At 39.6% G+C, this 16,150-nt stretch overlaps 1 protein-coding gene across 1 annotated transcript in view; it reads right to left on the bottom strand.

The window, feature by feature from the left end:
• Nucleotides 1-16,150, bottom strand: part of carmil3 (capping protein regulator and myosin 1 linker 3) — a 253,784-nt gene that overhangs the window by 70,870 nt on the left and 166,764 nt on the right. Inside the window, exons 17-21 of the mRNA XM_034182575.1 lie at nt 13,318-13,387; nt 13,134-13,215; nt 9,562-9,658; nt 9,419-9,473; nt 2,111-2,283 (exon numbers count right to left, since the gene is read on the bottom strand). Of these exons, the coding sequence (XP_034038466.1) occupies nt 2,111-2,283; nt 9,419-9,473; nt 9,562-9,658; nt 13,134-13,215; nt 13,318-13,387 (477 nt within the window). The remainder of the gene's footprint in view (nt 1-2,110; nt 2,284-9,418; nt 9,474-9,561; nt 9,659-13,133; nt 13,216-13,317; nt 13,388-16,150) is intronic.

Below are 16,150 nucleotides of genomic sequence, written 5' to 3'. Positions count from 1 at the left end.
TCATTTGGTGTGCTATTACTAAATCAAACACATTTCAACTGTTGCTTTTTTTTTAACATTCACTTAATTTTTTTGTTTATGTTTAGTTAATGTAATAAATACTTTTTAAACAAAATTGTAGAACTTAAAATCTGTTCATTTATATTATGTGTCACTTTGTTGCCTTTTTTTAGTAAACATTTGTCATTTTTTACAGTACAGTTTTAATGCATTTTTTCCTGTTTTTACTTGTCTTTTGGTTGACAAGGTGTTCATGAGGTGTTCCTTCGTCATATTTTTTTTAAATAAAAGTCTTTGGAACATTTAAATGTATTGTAGCAATCGCCGGGCCGGTTTCTAAGACTGTGAACTGTTATGCTGCAGTGCATCATGGGAGTACAGGGTTTTGAGAGTTTTAAGTGTTGTTAATGTGTTTCATGTTAGTTTAACAGTGTGGTTAGTGTTACTGATTTATTGTGTTCAGTAGTTCAGTTGAGTTAGTCAAGTTTAGTTAAGTGTCTGTTGCCACCATAAGTGGAAAGTGTATTGCGTTTGATGCTTTCCACCATTTTCTGTGTTGTTGGGGTTGCAAATAAAACGGCACCTCCTTGCGGCAGAATGCAGAAAAGCTCAGAGCGTCTTGTTCTTCCACACCACTCGCCACAGTATTCTTTAATTCCTTCCCTTTCATACACTTTTGTTGAAACAATGCATTATAATCTCAAAATAAAGATGGAGTAGTTAATTAAATTACAAGAGAAGACATTACTTATATTAAGAAACTGTTTTAACTATTGGTTAATAATGTTTATTATGTTATTTGTTATATGTTTATGTATGTTTAACTTAAAATAGTTATTTTATACACCAATGAGAAACCATTTATGTGAACTAATGATTTTGAGTAGCAACTACTACTGTGATTTGTTAATACAACTTAACCTGATTAGTTTTAGCTTGTGTAAAAACTAAAGCGGTTTAAGGCAACGGGTTTCCACACAATTTTCTAGTAAACTCAACTAATTCAGGTTAAGAGTGTACATCCTAAGCCTAAAGTATGTTTGATTCAAACACCTCTAAAGGTCAACCAGAAATCACAGTTCTGCCACATGAATTTGTCCCTAGGGTGAATAAAAAGTCTGTGGGTCAAAGAGCTTTCTCAAATCGTGCCCCTGTTCTATGAAATTATCTCCATGCATCAATAAAACAGTCAGATTCTGTAGAGGCTTTCAAGTCCAGACTTAAGATGCACTTATTTTCCCTTTCGTATGGCTACCATACTGGCATAGTATACTACTATGTTTTTTTTAAATGTCTCTTAAATTCATTTTATTAGGACATGGAGTGGACCGCGGCCTCAACTTTATCTAAATTCTGGGTCTTTTAGTGAAGCTTAGGGTTAGTGGCCGGCAATCACCTTAGTATTTCTTCTGTTGTTCTTGTTCCTTAATGGTGACAAATTATACTGTATTTGTTGTCTTGCTGCCGCCTGATTGTTGTTGTTTTTTTCCCCTTCTCTGTTTAAGAAGTGGGAGTGGATGTTTTCTTCTGCAAGCCTCCCGTCCTGGACACCAACATGGACTCTCAAAATTTCTTCTGTATGTGTATTGTCACTTGTGTCGGTAGCATGGCCCAAACAGAGGGTCACCCCTTTGAGTCTGGTCTGCTTGAGGTTTCTTCCTCAAATCATCAGAGGCAGTTTTTCCTTACCACTGTCGTCTGTGTGCTTGCTCTAGCAGTTGGTGAGGTTGGACCTTACTTGTGCTAAGCGCCTTGAGGCAGCTTTGTTGTGATTTGGCGCTATATAAATGAAATAAATTAATATGAATTTAGACTCACTCCATTCTTAATTTATTCCTCATTTCTTAGCATCTGGATGTGCCGATCCTTTGTTGAGCTTTTGTTTTATTTTGTTGTTTTGTTCATGTTAGTATGACCACAGCAGATGGCCACCCCAATGAGTCTGGCCTGCTTGAGGTTTCTTCCTCTAGTCAAAAAAATGCAAGAGTGAGAATTTCCTGACTACTGTTGCCAATGTGTGTGCTCAGGGGGTGGGTGATGTTTAAATGTTCTTTGTGCATATGTTATGATTGGCACTGCAATGGAATCAAATTCGGACACACGTGTACACCTTAGTGTCGTGTTGATCTGCAAGGCTTTGCTCAGCATCTTGGCACCAGCATCCTCGAGGCTGTTTCCACTCAGATCCACTTTCCGTAAGCAAGCGTTGGAGCCTAGAGTGTTGACAAGCACTGTGCCCCGCTGACGAAGCCTCGAGTCAGCCAGTGAGAGGGACTGCAGAGCCTGGATGAGGCAGAGATCAAGCGTGATCAGGCATGATGATGGAAGAGAAGTACAAAATCTGAGTGCTAACAACTTTATCCAGTCCCAACATTCCCAACAGCTGTCCACACTGCAGAGGAAATTCATGTCTCATGTTTGTCCCTCAGCATCATGTGTAGTACTGCCACTGTTTCTCTGAAATCCACCCATAATGCCATTCTGCCACGGCTACCAGCATGGGATGAGTCACGATGTACAGACAGAGAAACAAAATATACTGTATAATATACTAAACTGTGCTCCCTCAATTCCTGATTCTGGTTGAATCCCATTAAATCAGCTGCTCTGATTGGTCAATATGTGAATGTTGTGAGCTTTTAACAATGAGTTGTGACTGCTGCTGATGTTTGGCAACACACTTGTGTTCAGAGTAGCAGCATGTACTATTGTTTTTGTGAGGCTGCATTAATGAATGATTGGTTCACAGACTGAAGAAACTTGGTAAGCCGCTGGCTTGCGTTTTTGTGAAATGAATCACAGTTGTCCTATCAATTCTTTTTGCTTTCTTTCTTTTTTGGGGGGGAGCTTAAACTAGGGGTTGAACAACACCTATGGTGGTTTTGTTGGCAAAGTAAGATTTACTGGCTTCGACTTTGTGGACAATGCTGTGAACTCTGCTGAATCAATGATACTCTGATTATAACACTTGAGACACCAAGTGAGGAAGTGGAGTGTCCAGGTTTGCAATTGTCCTGGATGAAGATTAAGATCCAGGCACTCAATGGCTTCCTGGACTCGGACATTAGAAATGGATCTGAATGTGGCTAAAGTGCATGATTTGTAGAGAAATTCACTTTTCTTACCAATGACATTTATGTTTCTGGGTCCTTAGACTTTGAGATCAGGAGATGGCTAGGAAGAGGTTACAGAGTCATGAAGTAGCTGGACAGGAGTTTTTGGTTATGCAAACATCTTCGCAGGAAAATGAAGGTTCAAGCATTTAGGGTCCTGGTGCTTCCTGTCTTACTGTATGTTGTGAGACTTTGATTCTAACAGTGACCTAAGGTGACGACTGGATGTCTTTGGTAGCAGATCTCTTCAGAGGACCACTGGGCAAATGAGAGATGACTTAGGGAGAGTAAAATGAGGAGTATTACTTGAATTGTGAGGGAGCGTCAGCCACTGTATTTTGGACATCGAGAACCCAGAGTGATTCCATAGTATGGTGGATGTAGGAACCCACTGCACCAGTGCATTTCCCCAGATTTAACTTGGTGATACTACAATAAGCTTCATCTGTTTCACTGAATGTTACCATGAGTGGCGTGAGTAAACTGGTTACAGTAAATACAGTGACCTTGATCTCTGCCATTTTGTGCATGATGTGAGCTGGATACATGCCAGTGATTGCTGCTGTGCAGACAATATTGTTTTGCACACAAATTCTGATGGCATTTATACAGTTCTGCAAACAAAGCATTGCGTGTTGGATCTACTGTTGGACTGATGATGTTTTGCAGCAAAATGTATTTGTTTATTAGACACTACACACTGTAGTCATTCACATGCAATGGTTTGTTCATTCTTCAGTGATGTGGTAGTTGTGGGTTTTGCATGAGAAATCTTCATATATATTATATATATATATATATATATATATATATATATATATATATTCAGTTTATGGGTTCTTTACTAGATATCAACATATAGTATCTAAGTTTGGGGTTTCCATTAGAGAGCATATAGAATATGTATTTTGTCTTCCTATAGTAAGTTAGCAGGGTGAACTTTAGATAGCTACTAGTCTACAGACTAGATATACGTATACTACAATCTTCTCCTGTATAAATATTTAGGTTTTAGAAGCTAATTCCTATAATATTATGTAGTAACTATATTTCTTGTATATGTTGTTTATTACCCTCATTGTGTAAATGTCACTTATATACATGCTGTCCATATTCTTGAGCTGCTTAGGTGGGTAGGGAGAGTTCCCATGGGATGAAAAAAAGCTTTTCAACGTACCATCCCTGGTTCTCAAGACCAGGCATCTAAGTGGCTTTACTCTACTCTTCTTTTTTTAAATTTAGATATACCTTAGTATACACTAGTAGTTCTACCTTAGAATTGCAATATATATTAGAAGACATACCTTACTGATTTTTCATGAAGATTTCTCATGCAAAACCATTAACTAAGATAGATAGAACGATAGATCGATCGATAGATAGATAGATCAATAGATAGATAGATGCTGCTGGCCAACCAACCAGACATAGTGGTGGTTAACAAGGGAAAGAAACCCACAGTTGTGACTGATGTGGCAATTGCAACTGACAGCAACATCAGAAAGAAGGAGCACAAGACAATCACAAAATACAAAGGGCTGAAGGAGCAACTGGGGCAGATGTGGATGGTAAAGTCCAAAGTGATCCCAGTGGTAATATTAGCACTAGGAGCTGTAATGGGCCTTTCACATTGCATACATTAGGTCAATCCGTCAACGCTTTCCAATCTGTCAAGATGCGTTTTTAATGCATCCGATGCATGATGTCAGACACGTCTCTTCGGAAGCGGCAAGGGGGGCGAAGATTGCCATGTCACACTCTGGCTGTTTCCACAATCTGAAAAAAGTTCAGCGATCGCCATCTTGAATTTGCGTTGCCTGAACCATAAAAAAGCTTTAAAAAAGAGCAGTAGAGCGATTCTCCCATCACTCTGCTGGGAGCTTTTTTTGAGCTACTTTTCGGAGTGACGCTGACCGAGGGAGGACTGACGACTTGGTGGGATATCAATCAAACTGCGACAGCGGGCCGACCCGCACGGAGAAGCTGGCCTTCAGGCATCATCACTGGGCAGAGCGAGACAGGCAGCCGGGGTGATGGAGCAAACCCACTCAGTCCGAAATCTCCCACTTTTTGGATATATGCAAAGTCCCAGTTTGCCCAACGGAGTTTAGTTCTGCAGCTTTATCGAGGTGAGAATAATGTAAAAATAAAAAGTGACGTTTACTGAACTGCTGTGAAGGTTTAATGATTGGCTAACGTTAGCGTAGCCTTTTAGCACCGTTGATCTGAGTGATCGCTTTAATTTCTAAATGGTTCAGTCTTTTTATTTTTACCAAATAAAGCTACAGCTTTTTTCAGACACCACAAAAGCTCAACTTTAAATAACTTATTTTTTCGGGCGTTTTTTAACATCGTTTTTTTTTTCCCTTTTTTTTTTTATATATAAACTGTTTAGTGTTTCTTTATTTTTAAAGAAATATTTTTATTTGTCCCAATCAGGAACATTTGCTGTGCAGACAACCAAACTTCCATTGATGAGCTGAACACCATGAAGTCCAGTTGAAAGAAAACATCTCTGCTCTTCAAAATAGGACAAAAGTGTCTTTCAGCAACACCACCAGAGTTCAAAGCTGCAGAAGAGACCTTCATCTGGTCCCAAGAATCCAGCAGAACATCACCTGCTTCTAAATAAAAGGCTCTTTCCTCTTTCAACAGCAACTATTTTATTATTTTTTCAAAAGCCGTTTCATTTTATATTTTAACAATAAATGAACGGATCATTAAAAATGTCCACAAAATCAAAGTCAAAATACATTTGCACAGGTAGAAGCTCTCCAGTTATTGCACTCAAATTCATATTATAGAAATGACTCTGTCCTGATAACAACATTAAAGGCAATTACATATTTTGGCAAAATTACAAGTTGAAATGACGATATATAAAAAAATCATCATGAGGTTTATGTCACAGAAATCCTACTTTACAATCACACTGCAGTCACTGTTAAATTATTTCCTGTTGCATTTATAATAAACATTTGTATTTATTCACAGTGTCTGTTTTTCTGGTTTAAATGAGATATAAATAATCTACCAGACTTAAAAAAAAAAATGTACAAATTTCCATGTTATTTTGTCTAAAAATAAATGTCAGAGGTTCCTTATGTTAAACAAGAAATGATCTAATCTGAAATAACAGGTGGTTTTAATTTACAGATGAAAGGTTTCTAAAGAACCATTTCTTGACTTATTTAGTTATTTTAATTACAAGTGTTCTAAACTTTTAACAGTAATCAGAAATTCTGAGGTAACAACAACAAAAAACATTTCAAAGGATTTTTCTTCAGAAAACTGCTCCATAAACCCAGCTTTATCTATCCATGAAGCCAGAGGACACACACCAATTAGCTAAACTGCAGGATTGTCTTACAGACAAAGACATGGATGACCTCTAATTTCCTGCTTTTAAACTCAGATAAAACTGAATTTATTGTACTTGGCCCCACAAATCTTAGAAACATGGTGTCTAACCAGATCCTTACTCTGGATGGCATTACCCTGACCTCTAGTAATACTGTGAGAAATCTTGGAGTCATTTTTGATCAGGATATGTCATTCAATGCGCATATTAAACAAATATGTAGGACTGCTTTTTTGCATTTGCGCAATATCTCTAAAATTAGAAAGGTCTTGTCTCAGAGTGATGCTGAAAAACTAATTCATGCATTTATTTCCTCTAGGCTGGACTATTGTAATTCATTATTATCAGGTTGTCCTAAAAGTTCCCTGAAAAGCCTTCAGTTAATTCAAAATGCGGCAGCTAGAGTACTGACAGGGACTAGAAGGAGAGAGCATATCTCACCCACATTGGCCTCTTTTCATTGGCTTCCTGTTAATTCTAGAACAGAATTTAAAATTCTTCTTCTTACTTATAAGGTTTTGAATAATCAGGTCCCATCTTATCTTAGGGACGTCATAGTACGATATCACCCCAATAGAGCGCTTCGCTCTCAGACTGCAGGCTTACTTGTAGTTCCTAGGGTTTGTAAGAGTAGAATGGGAGGCAGAGCCTTCAGCTTTCAGGCTCCTCTCCTGTGGAACCAGCTCCCAATTCAGATCAGGGAGACAGACACCCTCTCTACTTTTAAGATTAGGCTTAAAACTTTCCTTTTTGCTAAAGCTTATAGTTAGGGCTGGATCAGGTGACCCTGAACCATCCCTTAGTTGTGCTGCTATAGACTTAGACTGCTGGGGGGTTCCCATGATGCACTGAGTGTTTCTTTCTCTTTTTGCTCTGTATGCACCACTCTGCATTTAATCATTAGTGATTGATCCCTGCTCCCCTCCACAGGATGTCTTTTTCCTGGTTCTCTCCCTCAGCCCCGACCAGTCCCAGCAGAAGACTGCCCCTCCCTGAGCCTGGTTCTGCTGGCGGTTTCTTCCTGTTAAAAGGGAGTTTTTCCTTCCCACTGTTGCCAAGTGCTTGCTCACAGGGGGTCGTTTTGACCATTGGGGTTTTTCCGTAATTATTGTATGGCCTTGCCTTACAATATAAAGCGCCTTGGGGCAACTGTTTGTTGTGATTTGGCGCTATATAAATAAAATTGATTTGATTTGATAAATGAGCAGTCCTGTGACACGTTTGTTTTGCCCAGATCAGTGGTTTCTGTACCAATCCCTTTTGTAGAGATCAGTGGTTTCTACACCGATCCATTTCGTAGAGATCAGTGGTTTCTGCCACTCGTCTTCCGTGTTTTGGCCTGACGCGTCGTTCCTATTGGACAACGCAAAGCTACGTCACAGCTCAGAACATCGAAAGTTGGATTGGATTGAACTTTGACTGCGTCAGCCTGCTGACAAGCGGCAATGTGCGATCCCGTCAGAAGCGTCGGTTTAGCTCGGCTTTTGATGCGACGCTTCTGACGCATCTAAAAAGCAACACGTCTCATTGAAAATGATGCTTTTTAGACCGATTTTTGACGCATTTGACTCATCTGACGTATTCAGTGTGAAAGGCCCTTAACACTCAAATGGAAACAGTGGCTCCAGAAGATTCCAGGCACAACATCAGAGGTCTCTGTCCAGAAGAGTCCAGTTAAGACCCTGCACCGAACCCTCAAACCCTTAGGCCTCTGGTAGAAGACCCAAGCTTGAGGAACACACATACCACCCTCCCCAGGTGAGATGAAAGGGAGATTATTATTATTTATTTATTTATGACAAACACATATACATTGTTCTCAAACAATATGATGTGTAATCCCTCCAGGGTCTGCCCAAGAGATAGATTCAAATTCGACGAGTCATAAATCATTCAAAAGCAGACATTCAGGGAATCTCTCTTCTTACATGCCAAAAATCAGAATGACCAATGTTCAACTGCTACCTTGTTACACCACCTTACAGGGTCTTCAAAGTTCAGTCCATGGAAATAAATAAACAAATAAATCAAATTATTTCCATCACAAGCATCTATAATCTCATTCTTTCAGTTATGGGCCAAAACTCATTACAGTAAATGAGCAAAGTGAAACCTTTGCTTTCCCACTCAGCTTGATCTTCACCATGATAAACCATTGTAATGACCAGATTCTTGATGACACACCGAAATCTACCAGGTGATACCACAGTCTGCTTTATCCTTCCTTGTGATAAAGACCCCAAGGTACTCAATCTCCATCTGCCTGAGCAATAATTCACAACCTCTGACAAAGCACCATCTCTGCCTTACAGGTTCACTCTGCTCCATCCTGCCTCAATGAGCACTGGAGCTCAGTCTGAAGAAGCCTTCAAAACTAAAGTAAACCATCTGCAAGTAGCAGTCATACGATCCTGAGGCCCTAATAACTGACACATTCCATCTCCCAGATGCACATATTTTCTGTCAACGACAATGCTGTATGCGTCATCATCCCTAACAAACCTGTGAATGCCTTTAAACATCAACATCCATCTGCACCTCCGTGTACATACTTCACTGAGTGCACGTTTGTGAGCTATCACCATCAACAGTGGTAAATAATTAAGAAAGCTTCTCAATGCCAGATTTACAAAGCAGAGAGGAGAAAAAGCCTCGGAACCATCGAGGATGAAATAAAACCAAATGAGTCATTCGCTGGGACTTCACAGAACATGACTCGTGTGTATGTTTGCAGCTTATGTGTGCAGGAGGTGCGAGAATGAGCTAGAATGGTGGAGAGGATGCAAAAAATTAAAGGGTGAGATGCGAGACTTTGTGCACATAAAGAAATTGGTTTTCTGGCAACAAATCTGTGAATACAGGCGTGTGTAGGCGTGCATCTGTGCAGAATGCTGCAGAGGATTTCTGTGTGCATGTGTACAATATGTTGCATAATTCAACTCACACACTCTTCTTCCTGCACCAAATGAACTAGTTTCTGCAGAATTTCATCCAACACCCTGAGGAGGCAGAGAACAGGAAGACATTCATCATCAGTATCATCTACCTCACTATCTGTACCGCTGCGGGTCCCGGCACGGCCCGTACCTGCCCTTGATGTTGAAGTTCTTCCCTAACATCAGGTGTTTGAGGGAGGGGTGCCTGGAGAATGCTGGGATAACAGCCAGTAAGTCAGCATCCAAACCTGCACACAACACATGCAGTGCACATCACTGGAGTACAAGTGCTACACCAGTGGGATCACAATGGGCCTCATGTATCAATGTTGCGCAGTCGTGGCGTAAATTTACAGCGTAAACTTGAAATACACCGCCGTGACATGTATCAAGCAGTGCGCACCTGCCCATTTCTGGCGTACGCCTGACGTGATCTTGATAAACACGGCGGGTGGAAACGATTGTAATTATAATAAACACACCCATAAATATTCAGACTCCGCTTCAGACACACCCTCATTTTACAACATGGAAGCCGGGAAGACGGCAATGAAAAAGAACACCACCAATCACGACGCGTGCCAATAGAACGTCAAAAGCAGCCGTCGTATCAATTGTTTTGTAGTATATAATCAATAAAGTGTTACAGTGGTCCCTCATTGATCGTTGGAGTTACGTTCTAAAAAAATAGCCCGTAATACGCGAAACCGCGACGTAGTCAGCGTTATTTTTTACAATTATTATAGACGTTTCAAAGCTGTAAAACCCCTCACTACACAGTTTATACACTTTCTCAATCAGGCATGAACACTGTCTCACTTTTCTCTTGTGTGTAAACACTCTCAAAGTTCAAACCTTAGTAGGAAAATAATACCAAACTGTTTTCAGGCCCAAACATTTGTTTGAGAAATAAAAATAGAATGTTTTCCTATAAATAATTATGATGGCATTTAGAACTAACAAATAAATTTTAACGATCAACGAACGAGGTCGCACACATAAGAAATTATTAATAGTGACTCACCAGTATTTCACAGATCGGGCCTCTGCATCCTGGCGCTGCGCCTTTTCCCACTCACATCTCGCTGTAGCAGGTGTTTGTGTCCGTGTGACAAACACATTTATGAGTAGTTGTTGGCGCTCTTTTCTCTTCTGGGCAACAAGATTCTTATAAACAGATACGCAGAACACAGAACACTGTAAAAAAAAAAAAAGGCATGCAAAATTGGACTAAATACTCCGCGGGACTCCGAGGCCACGACAGGTGAACAGCGTTATAGCGAGGGACCACTGTATTCTCTTTTCACATGTCAATAATTCTTGACATGTGGATATTTGCTCGCTCAATTAATAAGACACGCCTAATCTGTCAGATTTCTTTATTTTTTAAATGTATTTCTGTATTTATTTTATTGTGACAACCGAATGGAGACGACAAAACCTGGTTGCAGCACGGGCGAATTAAGGGAATGACGAAACTACAGTTGTTATTATCAATTTCATAGTCTAAAACAATCACACCACATGAAGTTAAGCTCAGTGCTGCTCTGGCTCCAGGCTCGAAGTCTGGAGAAAAAGGCGAGCAGCGCTTTCTTTGCAGTCAGCGCTGTGACCACGGATCGTGCTCCATAACAATCCCACAAAGGCGGGATTTGTATTGATTATTATGTAATATAATCAGGAAAGTGTTATTTATATAACATATGCATTGATTTGTATAATGGCACTGTTTATCATGTTGATCATCTTCATTTTTATGTGGATTCCAGCGCTGGTTCATTTTGGTCTATAATTTACGCCACCTCTCGACCTGGTGTATATTTTCTGCGCAGCGTACGCCAACGACCACATTGATAAATGCCAAGTAGCGCAGCCGTTTTGGCGTACACCCCATATACGCTCAAATATCGCCGTACGCAACGTTGATACATGAGGGCCAATGCGATTATGTTGAGTTCTTGCTCAAGCAATGAACCAAATAAAAGAACAGGTGTGAAACATACTGGAATACTTCATGCTAGGCTACAGTCAGGCACACAAGTCTTTGGACTATTTTGGAATTTTTTTTTCCCCTCTGTACACCATCACAATGAGTTTCAACAAGTTAAAATGACACAATCAATAGGTTCAACAAACATACAGCATTAGCCATTGCTCCGATTGCTTTGATCAAATTAATTAATCTTAAATTTCAGCATTAAGGATCAAAGATAGGACTTGCTCCTAGATCCAGAGCCACACCAGACAATAGTGCCTATAGTGGTGGAATGGCAAACAGAAGGACTTTCAACTACAATGTACCAGAAGGCACATGAGAGACTGAAGCCTAGATCTGACCAATGCTTCTTTGTCTTACTCCAATATGAAGCTGTGACTGGCGATCCAACAGACAGAAGTTGCACTCAGTTTCTCCAATCACAGCCACAGAAGGCTATAACTTTTTTGCAGTTGTCATGGGTGTCTTGATGGTTCCCTCGCTAGTTTTTCATAATCACTCAGTTTTGAAAACTACCTACTCCAGACAGATTTACTATACAGCACCATGGAGTTTGTATTTCTTAATGACTGATGAAAATGAAGTCCAAGACATAGTAGTGAATTGGAAATCTTCATGTATCGCCACGTTCCGACTTGTCTAAAGAAAACAGGTTGTAATAGTAACAATTTACTGTAAATTCATTAAAGGGTACCAATAAATGTGTCAATTTGCATCAATTTATTTATTTCAGCATGCAAAATAAAATCACTGCCATCGAGTCCATCCTCTGCTCTTCCATCACCGTCTGGTACACTGCTGCCACTGCTAAGGACAGGAGGAGACTGCATCATATCATCCATGCAGCAGAGAAGGCGGTCGACTGCAGTTTGCCATCCCTACAGGACCTGTCTACCTCCAGGACCCGGAGGTGAGCAAGGAAGATTGGGGCTGAAGTCCAAAATCTCAAGACACAAGAACAGCTTCTTTCCATCTGCCGCTAGACAAATTCATAACGGAAGTGACCCCCACTTGCACTGCACCCCCCACTGCCATAAAGTACAGATTGGTCATCTCTACACTGTAAGGTACTGTACATCTGAACTCCAATCACCTGGAGAAGTGATGGTGTAGTAGTTAAGCAAACTGGGCTTCACACCAGAGGACCCTTGGTTCAAACCCCCGTCTGGCCGGACAATCACTATGGACCCTTGGGCAAGGTCCTTAATCTTCAAGTTGCTCCTGGTGTATAGTGAGTGCCTTGCGTGGCAGCACCCTGACATCGGTGTGTAAGTGTGTCTGTGTGAATGGGTAAATGTGAGGCATCACTGTAAAGCGCTTTGAGCTTCTGATATAGATGGAAAAGTGCTATATAAATGCAATACATTTACCTGGTTTTGCACAGTCCCATTTCATTATGTTATATTTATTTAACAGTGAATATAGTTTTTCTTATTTGACTCTTTTACTTCTTACAGAAGTGTTTTTTCTTTTCTTTTTTATTGTTTATGTACCAAAAAACAATAATTGGTTGGTTTGCATTTCTGAACAGTAATTCTGAGGATGACTGAACAGGTTCTTTCTTGATCTGTGCTACACCCCCTACACCAAGTTTCATTAGAATTGAATGTGTCATTTCACAAACATTGCGGTGGTGTACAGAGGCAGAAATAGTGTCGTTGTCCAAATGCATATGAAATCGACTGTATGCGTAAGCAGCCTAAAGGGTACGAGTACAGATATGTTACCATTATCAGTGATGTCTAAAGTGCCCACACATGAAACTCGAGGAAACAGCTCTTGAATGACTCCAGCACCTGCTGACCTCAGCTGTGAGGGACGAAAGAGAGGGAAACGGAACACGATGAGAGCATGCGCGGGAGTTAAACCGGTAAGAGATAAGTGAATATACCTCCAACTGTCAGAGTGTACCTCACAGCTGCTGATGTCCAGGTGTAAGTCAGTGATATGAGGGTTATTAGACAGACCTAGAAACAGAGCCCTGCAGGAAAATACAGGCAGAGTGTGATGGATAAAAAGACAGAAAAGCAAAGGGGACCAAAACAATAAAATTGTGAAGGGTGAGATTAATGGAAGAGCAGTTTATGAGAGAGAAAAGTGGAAAAATGAAGCAGAGTGTCAGAGACAGAAGAAATGGGGAAAATGATCTCAAATAAGTCAGATTTAAAGTAATTACAAAAAAAAAAAAAAGTCGAACTGCTTCTTTTCAGCCAAACAGATCATCTCCCTTCTGTCTCACATCTGCATACTTCAACTTTTGAAGGATTTACAGAAAAGTAGCTTTGACAAAAGACTCGCAGCTCCCCACAGTTCCATCAGAAACCACCTAAAACTCTCAACATTTATTCCGAAAGATGTAGTAGACAGTTGAACAGATGGCTCCCAAAACAAAATGACATTTGCACTTCAGTGTTCTGCTGGAGGCTTACTTGTGCATTGATTACTCAAGAGTTACACAACATGAGGAGGTAAAAAAATGTTACGTGAGGAGTCTAGTTTGGCTGACATCCATCATGCAGTTCATCACCATCTCAGCTGTTGGCAGCTTCATTTGTTTGCTCCAGTATTGATTTGTTGTTGTTGGCGAGTGTGTCTTTAACAGAGGAAGTGTAAAACTGCAATCCTCCATTTACTGCATCTGTTAAATACTAACTATCATGGCCACTCACTGAGGTTAACCACAGTCCTTCACAAAGACACTCCTGCACCTTGGTCTTCCGTCAATATATATATTTATATAACGGTGGTGTGAATTCTTGTGATTTGATTGGTGCTTTGTATGTCACATGACATGGATTATTCATCTCATTTGTGTTGCATTGCATTTAGCGTGCAATTTGGTTCCAATTACCATGCAAATTTGGTTCCATATGTTTTATACCATTGCATGCTGTGACCACTGCCAACTAGTGGAGGCGGCATTTATCTAAACATGGTGGAGTTTGCTTTGCTGACGGATGACGATTTGAAGGAGCTAATTGATGGTGCTAATTCTTTGAACACACACACACACACACACACACACAGACACACACAAAAAAAAAAAATTCGCTGGACTGAGGAAGTACACAGTCTTTTTTTTTGTGAAGTACTTGAAGTCAGTGCACGCATCATGGACTACTATCTGTTTTTCCAAGTTGACCGAACAATTTTGGACTCCTATTTAAAGTTTGTGTTGGACTGTTAATGTCAAAGCACCAGTGATGCACACAAAAATGTAAGTCCCTTTTCTGTTGTTTATAAATTAATCAAAATATCAAATGACAAGCATCTATTTTAGCCGTTGTTAGTTGTTAGTTGTATAAAACAAACAATGAATGTTTTTAATTCTTTCAATTGAACAAATATTTAATTCGGTGAAAGCTGGAACGTACTATTCAACTCTGCTTCACCTCATTGAATGGAACATGCCATCTTTCACCTCATGAAATATTTGTACCATTGAACTCAAACATTTATTATTTGTATAATAATAGATGAACAGGAAACTCTGACACCCAGTAACAACTGGGGAGCGAGAACAACCCTTCAAAACTAAATCAAATCAACCTTTTTATGATCCTTAGATTATCCAAAGCACAATCAGGATTTCCCCAGATATAAAAACTGGCCTCAAACCAGATATTCAAAATGGCATCCAAAATGGCCATCAAAATATAATGTTCTTTTACTCCTCATTATTTTGTTTATTGTATTTTAGGGGCATTTCATTGCAAAACAGTCCTTTATCTGTCATGTTGGATTACATTTTTAATTTGAAACTCACAAATAAAATTACAGAGGCACAAGTGTATTTATTTGTGACTTAAGACTTTCTTCTCATGGAATATGTTTTGGCACCATCTTGAATATTGGGCTTCAAGGCCATTTTTTTTTATTTTGGGAGAGATCCTGATAATAATATAATATATATAATTTATATAATAATCCAAGGAGGCTAAAAGTTTTGTAAAAAGATGAGGTTGAGTACAAAGATCGTGGTCTCAGCTCCCCTACTAATGGCACTAAAATGTAAGCCAGTTTTGTGTGTTTCTTTCCTTTTTAACTCAAACTGCCCCCAAATGGTGGAATATCTTTCAGCATTCAAGGCAGAAATAATCAAACCAAAAACATGCTCTGAATTATACTGTTTGTACTGATGATGGATTACTACCATCCTCTCAAGGACATTCAGCATCATCCATACAAAAGCTCTGAAACACAGACCAGGATAGCACATTTAAAGTCTTTTATTTTGCCAAATGTTAGCTGCAGACGTGAAATTAAAAGCCCTTTAGCAGTGAGCCTTCATGTGCCATTTATCCAGTAACTGAAGGTATATATAACCTATATAAATTAAAAAAAATGAGGCAGCAAGAAATTCATTTAAACTCTCTGGTGTGCAGTTAGAGTCCAGTAGCACTAAATATAAGTATAAATGGATGTGTATCAAATAGAAGAAGTGGAACTAACAAGACCGCTCACATCATTCACATTGAAGAACCTATCAAGATCACAATCAAGGAAATTGAGAGTTAATTTCTGTTACACTATCAGCATCTGCTCAAAAAACAAAACAACAAAAAAAACTATGCCACCATTCTCAGAAGAGAAGCTGCCAGCCCCATTATTAAAAAAAGAACAAACAAGTCAAATGTGACCGATTTCCCTTTTAAACTGCTCATTTGTAGCTGCGACTAGAAGGCTTCATATACTTCCAAATGTAGCTGCTGATGCATAAAAAGCTGCTAGATTTTTAACCAAT

The sequence above is a fragment of the Thalassophryne amazonica genome, chromosome 12 (genome assembly GCF_902500255.1).
Source record: "Thalassophryne amazonica chromosome 12, fThaAma1.1, whole genome shotgun sequence".
Taxonomy (NCBI): domain Eukaryota; kingdom Metazoa; phylum Chordata; class Actinopteri; order Batrachoidiformes; family Batrachoididae; genus Thalassophryne; species Thalassophryne amazonica.
The sequence above is the reverse complement of the archived record's forward strand: the minus strand, read 5'-3'. Positions and strand labels throughout refer to the sequence as shown.